Source organism: Sander vitreus, chromosome 7, assembly GCF_031162955.1.
Source record: "Sander vitreus isolate 19-12246 chromosome 7, sanVit1, whole genome shotgun sequence".
Classification (NCBI taxonomy): domain Eukaryota; kingdom Metazoa; phylum Chordata; class Actinopteri; order Perciformes; family Percidae; genus Sander; species Sander vitreus.
Window position 1 is genome coordinate 29675778 of NC_135861.1, and position 15116 is coordinate 29690893.

At 41.3% G+C, this 15116-nt stretch overlaps 1 protein-coding gene across 1 annotated transcript in view; it reads left to right on the forward strand.

The window, feature by feature from the left end:
* LOC144521344 (monocarboxylate transporter 1-like) overlaps window positions 1-14938 on the forward strand; it is a 29094-nt gene extending 14156 nt beyond the window's left edge. Inside the window, exons 2-5 of the mRNA XM_078255887.1 lie at window positions 2239-2553; window positions 10196-10339; window positions 11013-11828; window positions 12338-14938. Coding sequence (XP_078112013.1) covers window positions 2337-2553; window positions 10196-10339; window positions 11013-11828; window positions 12338-12624 — 1464 coding nt within the window. The 5' untranslated portion in view covers window positions 2239-2336 and the 3' untranslated portion in view covers window positions 12625-14938. The remainder of the gene's footprint in view (window positions 1-2238; window positions 2554-10195; window positions 10340-11012; window positions 11829-12337) is intronic.
* The last annotated feature ends 178 nt before the right edge of the window (window positions 14939-15116 follow it).

The window sequence follows — 15116 nt, forward strand, 5'->3', positions numbered from 1 at the left end:
ATTTCTTTTTTTTTTAATTTTTTTAATGAAAATCCCACACAGTGCTCAATATTTACTGTTACGATTATTAACCTTGACTTGACTTACCTGTAAACGTCCTACATAAATAATAAGGTTGTTTTTCACTGGCATTGTGGATTCAGCAACAGTGTTGCGGCTGAATCCATCAATAGCCAAGACACGTGTCACTCCAAACATTCCCGGCTTCTCATTCTGGTCTAGGTGGAGTTTGTGGCCCATATACTCGGTGTGGTAAAGTACTGGATTCAGATTACGTGCTCCCTAAAACAAGTATAATTCAATCAATGCGAGGTGTAATAACGATAAGCCTTACTTTTTTTTACTATAATTAATGTAGGTGACTTACTTGGCGACGCAGCTCATTATACGGCTGGTGTACCTCCTTTTGAGAATTCTTCCCACTCGAGATTCTCCTGCCCTTACCCCCCCCCACTGATGACGGGTATCCTGTCGTGAATTTTCGGGCCGTTACGTGGACCCGTCTGTCCCTCGGGCTGTCTTTGTTGGGTCTGGGACAGTTATTCAGGTCGGGATTTTGACTCCATCTCAGGCCACCCTATCTACATATACCACTAATTGTGTAGAGCAGGCTAACTGTATTTTTAATTCTACATATCACCAAACACTACAAAAGTTTAAGTATAACAGAATTGTCTATTCACCTATCAAACCCTAACCAATATTTTCAGTTTAGCCCACATTAATGTTTTAAAGACAATAGGCTATAACATTAATGTGTAGCGTAGACTACTGTAGGTCCCAGCACTGTGTGCTTAAAGCTGAACATTTTAATTTCTGGTCAGATATTATATAGCACTGGGAAAAAAAATTCCATCTCTGAGTGAGTAAGAACCATATTTGTAAACGTTAATTATGCTATTTTTCTTGTTCTAATGTGTAGAATTATTTTTTTTTTTTAAACCGTATTCACTCTTTTAGAATACTGTATACTATTGTGTAATCTCGTCTATATGATCTACGCCAAAAGTCATTGATCCCATTAACATGATGGTAAACCCACTATAATAGGCTACATAATTGGTGTATGGCAAAGTTAGCCTACATTTTAAAGGTTGAAAAACACTTAAATCAGCGTGATCACCCTGTTGCACTGATTATTGCTCTGACGTAATACCGCCACTGAGTGCCGTGCTCACCGTGTAAGGTTAACGTTGGCTTACACACTCTTATTACATAGGTTAACGTTACTTAATGGGCTACTTGGTTAACGTAACCGTGGTGGGTACTTTTCTTGCCTCGTCTTGTGAGCACTTGCCTCATCTATCGATGACATGATTGCCGTTTCCAGTTCTGCGTCTGACGCGTCTTTTTCGTCTGAGCTGGTGTTGAACGCAGAATCTTCTGCAGCACGGTGGAAATCTCGGCATGCGTTCTACCATCCTCAAAAAGCTGGCGAATTAAGTCTGAATATTCATCCAGTCCGGGCATGTCACTACTACTTGTCTTGACCTCTTGTTTGGCGCACTGTGGTCCTAGTAAAGGTCACATACAGGTCATGCATGCGTCAAATACATAAACTGTATATTAATATATACAGTCGATGGTCAAATAAAAATATTAAAATTGGATGTAACTGGGTGAAATGATCGTTATCCGGTTTTTTTTCTTCCCGTTTTTCATTTGAGCACAAAATTGTAAATGGAGGGGGAAAAACAACTTGTTATCCGTTCTTTCCTTTTTTGGTTTTGGAAACGAATGTTGAGGAAACGAGTCATTTATTTGTTTTCTGAGTTTTGGTTTTATTTTGAAAAACGAGTGAACGACCGGTACACGGATTGAACAATGATTAATTGTAATTTTCAGGAAAATCACCAACCATTCTCTAGTTCCAGCTTCTAAATGTGGAGGATTTGCTGCTCGTTTGACAAAGCAGGACATTTGATGATGTTACTTTGGAGTATAGATAATTGTGATGGGCTTTTTCCACTTTGGAGGGGGGGCAGAATCTTCTAAATATGCCTACCGTTTGTCTACTGCTGGTATGTTGGCATGCGACCCGCCACAGATGCTCTTTCTCACCATGACGGCACTTGGTGTTACAATTGAAGAATTGATCAAACTCACAAAATATTTAGTTTCCGTTCTCCTCATATTTCTGTGTATACTTCTTCTCAACTTCACCCCTGTTCTCCCTCTTTTCCTGCATATTTAAGTGTGTGTATATCTTACCAGCTCTCTGCTCTGTTTTTCCCACAGGTTTTAAGTCCTGAGCTCAGTGCGCCTGGTACGGCCTCTTCGTCTCCTCTGAGCCCAGCTGTCCTCTACTCTTCTTCTTCTTCTCCTCGTGAGCAGGCATGCCTCCAGCGCTGGGTGGGCCCGTGGGGTACACCCCTCCTGAAGGGGGCTGGGGCTGGGCGGTTGTAGTGGGGGCCTTCATCTCCATCGGCTTCTCCTACGCCTTCCCCAAATCCATCACGGTGTTCTTCAAAGAGATCGAGGTCATCTTCGATGCTACGCCCAGTCAGGTGTCCTGGATCTCATCCATCATGCTGGCTGTCATGTATGCTGGAGGTGAGTGGCGTGTGTGTACTTGAAAGTGTTCCATATTACAGAAAACAACTTGTCTAATTACTTTTTTTTTTTTTTTTTTTTTTTTAAGTTCTTTTTATTGGTATTTAACAGACAACAAAACAGATTTGTCTAATTTGCTAGGGGACATGATTTATTGTTTGGGCAGTTGAAAAAACACTTGCGATTTAGACAGGCATGGAAATATTTGTATTTCAAATAAGTCTGAACCCTAATTCGTTGAAAATAATCACATTTTATTTCACGTTATACACAGCAGGCATAGGTTGTTCCTTTTCAAGTCTTAAATCAGCAGTACATCCACACTAGCCTGGTTCCAGACGTCTGAATCGCTACCCATTATTCCCCGATTTGTTCAGTGATTCATATAGGTGTGGTGTTGTGCTCCAAAACCTGACTTGCACAGTGTCTAGTTTTCTGCTCCATTCCAATGTGGCAAATAGCACAGGCTGTGGCACATTTTCTGTGTGTGTTTGTGTGTGTGTGTGTGTGTGTGTGTGTGTGTGTGTGTGTGTGTGTGTCCTGAACCCCGAGGTCATTGACGGCATCCAAATGTCTAAGGAATGTCTTCTTTCAAATCCAAATCTAAAGAGCTGCCAGTAGATGGGACATAGTATCACAAGGCTGTACAGCTTGAAGCAGCTGCAGTTTACAATAAAAAGTGTGAGAAAACCTAAGAGAATGTATTATAAATAACAAAAGAATGGATTGTATGCAGTGGATTACACACTCTGCAGACTGAGGCTCTGTATTTTTATCGTTTACCCTTCACTGGAGTAACACAATCTCTCTCTCTCTCTCTCTCTCTCTCTCTCTCTCTCTCTCTCTCTCTCTCTCTCTCTCTCATATCTATCTAGAGCTTTATTGGCATGACAAGACATTGCTTATATTGTCAAAGCAGAGAACATAAAAGGAAATTAACAATAACTGGCACAGGCTGTCTCTCTCTCTCTCTCACCTCTTATTCAGTAACTTGAGTAACACTTACTGCTGAAGGGAGAGCATGAGACAATGTGAGAAATAGATACTCTGGAGTGATGGCAAACAAAGAGTCTCACATTGCCAGACCTCTCCACAGCGCCGTGTCAGTCAGGACCAAAGAGATGTCCCTAGAGAGCTCTAGGCCCCTACGGAGGCTCTCAAGTTGGGAGAAAAAAAAGTAGTTGTGCTTTTAAAAAAAAATCATTTGAACACACAACACTTTTTTCGTTGCACGTAATGACCCTTTTGTATTTGCACTGCTTTAACTTGCTTTCCACGTTAAGGCAGGATTTAAGAAATACTCAGATCCAGTTTCATATCAGATTTCTCTTTCTGTCTCAAGACACAAAGCAAGTTCCCTCCTCATTCAAACATGCTGAGAGAGAGAGAGAGCGCGCGCAGTGGTGGAGAGAGTGTGTTTAAATAAGGAGGGAACTTTCTGAACTGCGTGTCAGCTGGCAGTAGGGTTCGGCATTCAGGAGAGGAAACTGCCGAGGTGGAATGGAGGGGAGGAGTGAAATTGCAAAAAAAAATGAGCCAGATATTGAAGTAGTTTTCCATATTGTTTTTAGAATTCTCCTCCCCCGTTTCAAAATTCTGCCAGATCACCAGTTAATGACGTCCTGGTGTCGGCACTACACATGAGGAAGTGCACGTACACACTCCACAACAAAAGGCATGCGTATTAATTTATTGTGGCTGCATGACGTCAATGACAGCTGACTAACAGTGTGAACCAGTTAAAAGTGCTCCGCACGAAGGAAGAGGAGGATATGTGAAGAGTCTGATTGTCTCCCCTTTTTAAGGCAGGAAACAAACTGCAACAAAGTAAAGGCGTTGCATCATGTTCAGCTGCCGATACACAGTCAACTCTTTAACGAACAACACTATGAACAGGATACCCATTAAACACCAGCTTGTGGTTTTTGATTTATTTATTTCAGTGGCGGAATGTAATGGAGTACATTTACTCAAGCACTGTACTTATTTAAAATTTGAGGTACATGTACTTTTACTTTACCATTTTGCACGTTTGGAGTATAGTTCATGTCTTATTATAGGTTATAGGGCTTGGTCATATGACCTCAATTGTATCCGTGTTCTTCGTTGTGTTTAACCAAGGTAGACCAACCAAAGGAACTGCCAGTTGAGGGCTATTTGCAATCTATATTTTATTTAGCTAATAATCACATTAAGAGTTCAGCTATGACGTTCCAGTTCACAAACTAGCTCACTCCAGTAAGATTTCATTCTCTTTGAAGAGTTTTTAATATCTGCCATTTTTTTTTATAATAAGAATTTATTTTTTGCCATGTACAATCACCGTGACTCTACACGGTGACTCTAACTGGAGTGTCTTACTCATGGGAAATATCTGAATTAGTACTACGGTAGTTTGGGAAGAATAACACAAGGTTCCTTAAAAGTGATCAAGCTGTTGCTTCAGTACGAAAAGTATAGTAATAATGCCAAGGGCCTGACGTTAGTCCATCTTTTTAAAAAGTTTAAATTTGGTTCTTTGGTTTTTTGTGCTGGCGTATAAACAGGACGCTGTATGTTATTGTTGTATTCAGGTCTCATGTAAATACTTTTGTGGGAACTGTCGAAAGGACTAATTATTACATTTGGAAGGAAAGAACACTGGCGTATGTAATCGCAATGAGTGATGATTTTAATAGTTTTGTAAACGCCTTTTCAAAACCAGAGTTCACAAGGTGCTTCACACATTGTGTATAAACTACAATGCCATGAAATAGTTGTATGGTCAAAGAAATAAAACCAAATGAAAAGATACAAAATATAAATGCTTTGAACAGAACTCCCTTGATTTCAGGATTTTTGTGTTGGGGGAGGGAGGGGGGGGAAGGGTCTTTTGATACACTGCCTATTATGCCTCCCTGAGTGGGAGTGCTGATATCTGACTTTCTCTGTTCTTATGTGGGCGGGCCAAGAGCCAGTAGCCGGTGCCTGAAGAGAGTGTCTGTGTGTTTGTGTGTGTGAATTTGTGCATGGGTGCACATCAGCTTGTTTTAATGCTATAAGCGCTCGGGATTACAGGATATCGATATGATTAGGCACGGGGGGGAGTTTAGATTTTAAGCCGATTTAGCAAATTAATGAAAAACGCGTGAAATTATTGTCAAAGTTGGCTTCCCAGAATGCATCAGACGCATAGAAAACACTCCGTAGCCACTTTAATGTACACCCGTACAATCTAATGCAATTAAGCACAACTGTGGTGTTGTACTGGACTGCATTGTGTTGAGGTCTTCCTAATATTCTCTCCCCTGCATTTATAAAAAAAATAAGGACAAAACATTAAACCCCTCAATATAATGTAGTCCAGAGCAACACCTAATTCTTCACATTTAAGACGACGTCAACATTTATAAGCTTTGTAAAGGTAGAAATTATAGCAGAGCTGCTGTATTGGATTTCATTACGTTGTGCAGGTGTTCCTAATGAAGTGGCCACTGAGTGTACTTAGACAAAAGCCAAGTGTAGCATTCACACATCCGGACCGAAGTGGAGAAGGCGGCGCTTGAAGGCATAGTTTGACATTTTAGTGCCCTCATTTGCTTTCTGACGTCTGTATGGTGAATATTAAACTGGAGACAGTCACATCTTAGCTTAGCGTAAAGATTGGAAACAGTAAGCCCAGCTCTGTCCAAAGATTTTTTAAAAAAAAATCTAACTACCAGTTTTGAGTCTTTATGCTAAGCTAACCATCTTCTGGCTCCAGCTTTGCGTGACAATGGTATCGATGGTCTTATCCAACTCTGAAAGAAAGGGATTAAGCATGTTTCCCAAACTATTCCTTTTAAAGCTGTCTGGATGGAGGGGTGTTGTCTGCTGTGTGTAATGTGATACATTTAACTGTTGGGGCGGCTCCAGTCAGCTGTTTCTCCTGTCCCTCTTCTATTCCGTTGCGTTTGTGGTCGGACTGACTCATCACCAGCTCTGTCGTACTCTTCAGTTGGCCACGAAATCTGAACATTTGCTCTGTAATGAATGGCTAAATGAAAGGCAAGTACATTGTTATATAGAATAAAATCAACAACCCTTTGCACAGTAAGAAGCAACAGCTAAACATTAGACTAGAGGTCGACCGATTACTGGTTTTTCAAGGCCGATAACCGATATTTGGAACATGCATTAACAGTGAAAATGAAAATGTTTAAGTCAAAATTAAGATTTAGGAATTGGTAGGTTGAATATTAAGTCTGCATGCTTTCAAAGATATCTTATACAATATATTACATAGGGTTATTATGTGCGTGTGTGACCCTCACGTACCTGTTGATGTAGGGTCCCTGTGTGGTGAGAGTTATGGGAAACATCTGGGTATGACACCATGACAGGACGGGAGGCCATCAGAACTAATATTATCCAAGTGTAATTATTATGTTTTGTGCGAAGAAGAGCTGAATAACAACTTATGTAATCTTCACCTGTGACCTTTTGGAGGGGGCCTACCCGACATAAGAGACCACCTAATAGGGGGACCCTAAGTGTTATGATTATGTGATTGACATCTGGTTCTCCAGATGTGAGGAAAAACGGTATAAAGGGGTTCCTTAACTTAGTGTTGAGAGAGAAACTGGTCTTTGCGTAATCTGTGTATATGACTGTCTCTCCCACTCGAGTGTGTACGTTTATAGATCTGAATAAAGTTGCATCTAATCTGAAGACCTCTGAATCGGTCATCCATTTCCAGATATCAGGACTTTTGCAAGCTCCAACACAAAACTTTGTTTAAATGCTTTAAGCAATTTTATAATAAATGAGAAACTTTCAACATAGTACCCAGTAACAGAGAGCCAGATAGGGTTGTGGGCGGGACATTAAGTCAGACTCAGTGGTGAGTGAAACCGAAGCAGAGGGACAGACACCGAGCTGGAGCCGAGCCAAAGTTAGACCACTTTTTATTGAATTAACTTTTATCGGTTATCGGGGCCGATAATCGGTCTACCCCTAAATTAGACATAGGAATATCTCGTCACAGCTGGGTTCAGTCTGGACATGCGTTTTCTTCCTCACCTGTGGATGCCGTGTCAGAGTGTAGCTGAGGACAAGTCCTTCTTTATTTCACTCGGTGTTCTTTTCTTTCACATAGAGAGAGAGAGAGAGAGAGAGAGAGAGAGAGAGCAAATGATGGAGGGAGGGGGGAGAACAAATTGTTTATATAATATCTGTGAGAACACTACTCACTGCCCTCTTTGTGTTTTGCCACAAACAAAGACTGTCACTACTGATTTAGTTTGTGTGCGTGCGTGTTGAGTGGATGCAGATTCATTCCTGTCCTTGTACAGGTTCACTTTTGTTCACCGCGGAGCTTCAAACGAGCTCCGATTCATGCTGTAGTCCTGCGTGTCCGATGTGTGTTCTGGTAGTGTGTGTGTGTGTGTGTGTGTGTGTGTGCGCGCGCCTCTGTGCTCGCTTCTCTTATCTCCTCCCTGTCTGCAACGTGCAAACCCACCACTCCCGAACACGGCAACCCACCAAGACGGGCTTTATGCGAGCTAGTCAGACCCTCATTGATGGACACAACACAGAAACTGGGGAGGTATTTAGTGAGTGCATGAGTGAATGCCAGTGCATCCAGAGCTGCCACCGACCATATTGTCAGGTGTGTGTGTGTGTGTGTGTGTGTGTGTGTGTGAGAGAGTGGATCTTCAGAGATCATTTCTTTTCATTTTCTAACTTTTATTTTGGTGTACCCCTAAGAGCTGCATAGATGAATCGATTAATCCATTAGTTGCCAACTATTTTAATAATCTACTGAGTCATTTTTTTTATTTAAAAAAGTAAAAACTCTGATACAGCTTCTTAAATGTGAATATTTTGTAGTTGTTTCACTCCTCTGTGACAGTAAACTGAGTACCTTTTTGAGACAAGGACAACAGAACAACATATAGGTTGTGTCCGAAATCGCATGCTCTGCACTGCGTACTCAACATGTATACATACTTTTGTGTAAATAAACAGTAGTGTGTATCTTTTTGGACACACTTAAGCTGTTATTTTTTTTTTTTAACGTCAACAAGAGCATCCTTGCCGTTTGGAGATGCGTAACCATGGCAACCCTTGCTGACCTCAGCTTTATACTGTTTAAGCCTACTAAATGGCATGTTGGTATGGAATTTAGGACGCAACAAATATGTTAATTTGTTGTCCTATTTTTGTCCTTTGGATAGAGCCAGGCTAACTGTTCTCTTCCCCCCCAAATTTCCAGTCTTTATGCTAAGCTAACCATCTTACGGCTCCAGCCTCGTATTTATCGTACAGGCAGAGAGTGGTATCGATCTCGGTATTTGGATGTGATCTCGGTTCAAAATTCTTATCATCTTATCAACTCTTTGCAAAAAAAAAAAAAATCAAATAAGAGGATTTCCCAAAATGCAGTAGTTGTATTTCAGCGCTGCTGTCATGCAGTAGTAGCTGCACACAGAGCTGCTATATTGATCAGCAGCCTTCACTTTGTATACACATCCAGCATCCAGTGTTGCTGGGAGTCCCATTCATAGTGACGCTGGCACGTGGAACGCCGCCACTCCCCTCTCTTCCTCCCATCTTTTTTTCTTCTCTCCTTTTGTTCTTATCCTCCTCTTCTTTTCTCCTCTCCTTATTTTCCTCTTCTCTTCTACTTTTCTCTTGTTCTCTCCTTTTGCTCCTCCTCTTCTCCTAACATGCGAGTGAAGGTGTGAGTCTAGACGGCTGGATGAGGTGGTTAAAATGTGTAATGGTTTTGTCCAGTCATCCCCTGTACTGGTGTTCTCAAGTGAGATGTTTTCATTTAAGAACATCAACAGTCTAAAGTCTTCCTGTCTCTCCCTCTCTCTCTCTCCTTCTCTCTCTCTCTCTCTCTCTCTCTCTCTCTCTCTCTCTCTCTCTCTCTCCTTACATTTGATCTCCTCTTCCCTCCCTTCTTCTTCCATGCAACATCCGTGCACCGTTACACAATCAGTCATTGTCCCTCTTTCATTTTTGCCACCATAGCACCACCTGTTGGTGAAAAGTTGAAATGGTGAGCTGATGTAATGTCATTGTTCTCGCACTAGAATGTCTTTGTCACTAGTTTTATCTGCATATAGCATGTACATGTGCATTGGGCTGCAAGAAACAATTGTTTTCTGTATTCATTAACCTGCCGATGAATTGTTTGGTCAATTAATTACATTTACAGTCTCCTAAAGCCCAAGGTGACGTCTTCAAATGTCTTGTTTTTCCCGGTTCAAAGGAGATTTGATTTATTGATCACATCGGACAAAAAAAGGCAAATCCTCCCAAATTAAAAGCTGTAACTAGGAAATATTTTTTATTATTTTCATTATCAATCAAATCAGTCTGTTGATTCTTCTTCGATTCATTTATGTGTTTAGTCTATAAAATGTAATAAAATTGTAAAAAAAAAAAAGGTTAGATATTCACTTTATAATGATGTATGACAAAGAAAGGCATTGAGTCCTTACATTTGAGGAGCTGCAACCAGCAAATTATTTACCTAAAAAAATAATTTGTATGTAAAAATGCCCAAATAGTTACTGATTAATCCTTGTTAAGAGTCAACACTGCTTTCATCTGATTCGGTATGATGTATCTGTGCTTTATATGACATCAGTTCTCTCTTCTTTCTCTCCAGGTCCAATCAGCAGCATCCTTGTGAACAAATTTGGCAGTCGGCCAATCATCTTACTCGGTGGCTGTCTGTCGGGGTCGGGACTCATCGCGGCCTCCTTCTGCAACACTGTGGAGCAGCTGTACTTCTTCATTGGAGTAGTGGGAGGTCAGTAATTTACCCAGAGTGGAGTGACTTGTCAAATGACTTGTTACTTACTATGAGCTCTTGTGTTAGTTTTTCTTGTCCATTTAAACTGAGAGTCGGTACAACAAAAAAGGATCTTTATTCCCCCGGAGTGTAATGATACATTGATGTATTGACTCAATGATCAACGATCTAATATCATCGATGCAAAGTGAAAATATCGATACCGATCGTCTTTAAGATGCACCGAACTATTATTTTGCACTACGTACTCAACATGTATACATACTTTTGTGTAAATAAACAGTAGTATGTAGCCACTTAGCTGCTATTTTCAACGTCGCTTCCTGAGAGCCTCCTCCTTGCCGTTGGAGATGCGTAACCGTGGCTTAGTAATAACATTTTCAAATCATATTTTAGGTGCTTTTGGTGAGTTGATATGAATGGAACTGATTGTGTTAAATGGGCATATTATATCGTCGTCATATTGATCGCAGGTCAATTTAATTGAAATCCTATTGTGGCAGACTTTGTGAAATCAGCACATTTTGTGTCGATATAATATCGCATTCTGTATAAACGATTATTCACCAAATATTTTCACCTATTTTCCTTCACCAGAAGAATTCCTCCATTAATCCCCAAAATGTACCCCTTTCTTTTCTGTTTCCCCTCCCACCCTTTCTCTCTCCAGGTTTGGGACTGGCGTTCAACTTGAATCCAGCCCTCACCATGATCGGTAAATACTTCTACAAGCGGCGGCCCATTGCCAACGGCATCGCTATGGCAGGCAGCCCCGTGTTTCTGTCCACCCTGGCTCCTCTCAACTCCTGGATGTACGATAAGTTTGGCTGGAGAGGCAGCTTCCTCATCCTGGGAGGACTTCTGTTCAACTGCTGCGTGGCCGGCTCCCTCATGCGCCCCATCGGACCCAAACCCCAGCCGGCCAAGCCTGACTCGGAGGCGGGGGAGGTCAAGGCGGTGGATCCGGTACAGCCACAGCCTAAGAAGACCGCCCTGCAGACCATCAACTCCTTCATCGACCTGACGCTCTTCAAACACCGCGGCTTCCTGCTCTACCTGATGGGCAACGTCGTCATGTTCTTCGGCCTCTTTGCTCCGCTCGTCTTCCTCTCCAATTATGCCAAGAGTAAGGACATCGGCAAAGAAAAGGCCGCCTTCCTGCTCTCGGTGCTGGCATTCGTTGACATGGTTGCCCGGCCCTCTATGGGCATGCTGGCCAACACCAGATGGGTCCGGCCCAGGATTCAGTACTTCTTTGCTGCTGCCGTCCTCTACAACGGACTGTGTCACGTGCTGGCGCCGCTGTCCGTGGACTACACTGGATTTGTGGTGTACGCCATCTTCTTTGGTTTTGCGTTTGGCTGGCTGAGTTCGGTGTTATTTGAGACGCTGATGGACCTGGTGGGAGCTCAGAGGTTCTCCTCGGCCGTGGGTCTGGTCACCATAGTGGAGTGTGGGCCGGTGCTGTTGGGCCCACCGCTAACAGGTGAGACATCCAGCATGCATCACGTGAAAGGGGAGGGGTTGTGTTTTGGGGGAGGGGTGAAAGGTTGCACTAAAAGTTGGAGAAGCGAGCTTGTGACAGGAAGGTCGTCGGTTCAATCCAGTCAGTCGTTGAGGAAAGTGAGGTGCCCTTGAGCAAGGCCCTTACTCCCAACTGCTCACTGTAATGGACAGCTTCCAGGTGTGAAAGTGTAACTCATCAGGGCGTTCTGGAGAAAAAGAGCATTAGTCAGTATCGGTATACTCCCGCTGAATAAATAAAGGTGGGGAAATAAACCCTCCACACTAAAATGACAGTGCAGATTTAAATCAGCAAAATATCTCTTTAAGAAGTTACGTGTTAAACAGTTGGAGTTGCTAAGTTATTGATCTATTAAGCAAAAATGAATCTTACTATTTTTGATAATTACGTAATCGTGTTTTTTTTTTTTTTTTTTTTTTAAGCAAAAATATCGTCTCATAAACGTCTCTCTGTCTTTTGTCCACCTCCAGGTACTTTCTATAACTACTACGGCAACTACGACTACACCTACATCTCCTCTGGCATCCTCCTCATGGTCGCAAGTGTGATGCTCTTCGTAGGAATGGGCATCAACTACCGTCTGTTGGCGAAAGAGAAGAAAGACGAGGAGAAAATGGAAAAGGAGGCCAAGGAAGAGCGCGCCGCCATGTTGGCGCCTCCCTCTCCGTCAAAATCCGACGCGGGGAAGGAAGAGAACAACGTAAAGGCCGCCGTCTCACTGGATGACGTCGCCAAGATGGACGAGGACACGGTGTAGAAAACTTCAAAAAAAAAAAAAAAAAAAAAAAAAAAAAAACACAAGAGTTGCAGCAGCCACACGCCGTCGTCGTAGAGAGATCAAACCCTTGTACACAACCCCTGAAGCCATAGAAATGTACTTTTTGTCATTTTAAAAACTGAGACCAGCAGCTGTTCGTAACGCTCGTCACGCAGCTTTTCACCGCGTTGAGACCTCTGGTTGTTGGTATTTGACGTGCCTTTGGTGAGCTCAAGTCCTCCCAGGAGCCAAAACACCACTTATATAATCTATCATCTAAACACCAGAGAGACGCACAACAGACTGACTGACTGTCAAAATCCACTAAACTAATGAGGACTTTACTCTCAGGGTCTTGAGCTGCCGTAAAAATTTCAGAACCACGCACCCGCACAAAAACACACAAACCTTGACTCGGTTTTAGATATAACTGAGACGGCGAGTCAAACGGTAAATGTTTTTGTTGCAGTACTTGGAAGAATACTGGTCATTTTCCCTTGCATACTTGCATTGCATTCACTCCTCAAGGGCTGGACATGAATTAAAAGGACCCATTCATGTTACTCAAGATAAAGTAAATCTATTTGTTCACATGTTAGTTCAGTGTGGCGTTTCCAGGTTTCTACGTAGATTTATGCGCAAAAGAAATAAAATTTGGGTTCACCAGTACGGGGAGTAATACCATTTGTAGCCCTTAGTGGAGGATATAAGGCACACAAATGGTTTAAAAATACAAAGATATAGTAAAGTAAGGAAGTTGAAAACTAATGTAGGAATCTTTTGAGGGGTCCAGAGGGTCACAATGCTACCAGTGTAGGTGTGTGTGTTTGCTTGTACATAAATATATGTTGTGTGCGCTCTGTGTGTGTGTAATTTCGTGCCATACACCCTCCAACATGAGCAGCTCATCCTGCGTTGTTGTAGTGATAGACACATTTGAACGAAACGTTCACACAGTTACACCCCCCCCCCCCCCCCCCCCCCCCCCCTCACATGCTGTGTAAGCAGCACTCGCGGTATTAAAGGACACCACACCCTGTTTTATTTTGAGGAGAAAAAGAGGCTGGGAGTGTACCAGATCAATGGGTTTCCTGCGTGTATATGTGGTGCACACTCTGAAACCCCCACAGAATCCTATTTTTTTTCAGCATTTTGGATTAGAGGAGTTGCAGAACCTGATGTTGTTTTTTTAATTGCAAATAACACATTGTAGATTAGTTATATCAACAAGCCTTTGTGATTTTTTTTTTTTTTTTAAAGAAAAAGAATCTATTTTAGTGCACTGTTTAATGACAATCTCACAACAAGTAATCATTTTAATAGATTTTGATGTATTTGGATGAGAGGACTTTTGTGTGTTTGTCAGCAGACAGTTTAAACTGTAGCCAGGTTTCATCATTTCATTTGTTTTGAACTTCAGCCTCTACGAAACTGTCACAGTTAGTCTCTGAACTGTACAGAATGTGTCATATCAGATGTTTGTTTGAAATCGATCACAAATACTCAGTGATTCATTATACGTATCGATCAATGAAATGACTGAGTTTACTGCCAACATTTTTGAGAGTAGTTTTTGTGTCCAGATTAAAGGGAACAGAAGACATGAGACCTCTTCAGCCTGAATAAGCTTTCCTTATTTTCTTTTCTGGGGAAGTAAATTGAGGTTTTAAACAATTCACTATTTGGTATGAATGTTTTTAACTTTAATGTTTATTCTTCTAAATATTGCTTGGTGGAAAATGTTTTAAGGCATTTTTTTTGCAACAATGCAAATAAGTCATTTTGAAGGCTGGTTCACATTTGTACCTCTTTAGTTTTACTACAGACTTTTAAATTTAAAGATTTAGACTGTGATCATTTCTTGAAGTGGTAATGTCTACCCTGAGCTTTATATAAAATACTATAAGTGATGGTGATATTCTATATTTTTCTTTTTGTCAACAAATCCTACGGAAAGACCCAAATCACCAATGAATTGATCCTACCAACAGTGTTTTATGTGTATCCAAAGCCTGATCTAGAACTTTTTATTTTGGCTTAGTCCCACATACACTGTTCTGTACTCGCTTATGTGTATTCATCCGTGTCAGAAAATAGTCGTCAAATCACTATTCTAGTCCAGTTTTAAGTAGCGTTTGCTAAAAACTACAGGGACCAGCTGTTTTGGGAATTTAGTAAACCTTTTTTTAAAACAAATGAAGGTATATATTTATGATGTGCTTAAAAGATTCACTGAACATGCCACAGGCAGGGTTGGAAACCAGAAAGTATTGAAAGACGGACTAACATATTGTTGGTGGCTTTTTGGTATTGCTTTTTTGTTGACAATAACATTTATAGAATATGACTGGCTTTATCCTTTCTAATCTAAAGTAAACGGAAATTGTTCAAATGAAAGATACAACTGTTCTACTTCTGTCATAGAGCACTACTGTTTTTTTGTTTTTTTTGTTTGTTTTTTTTATAAATGAATGTGTTGAAAGGGTTTGTTT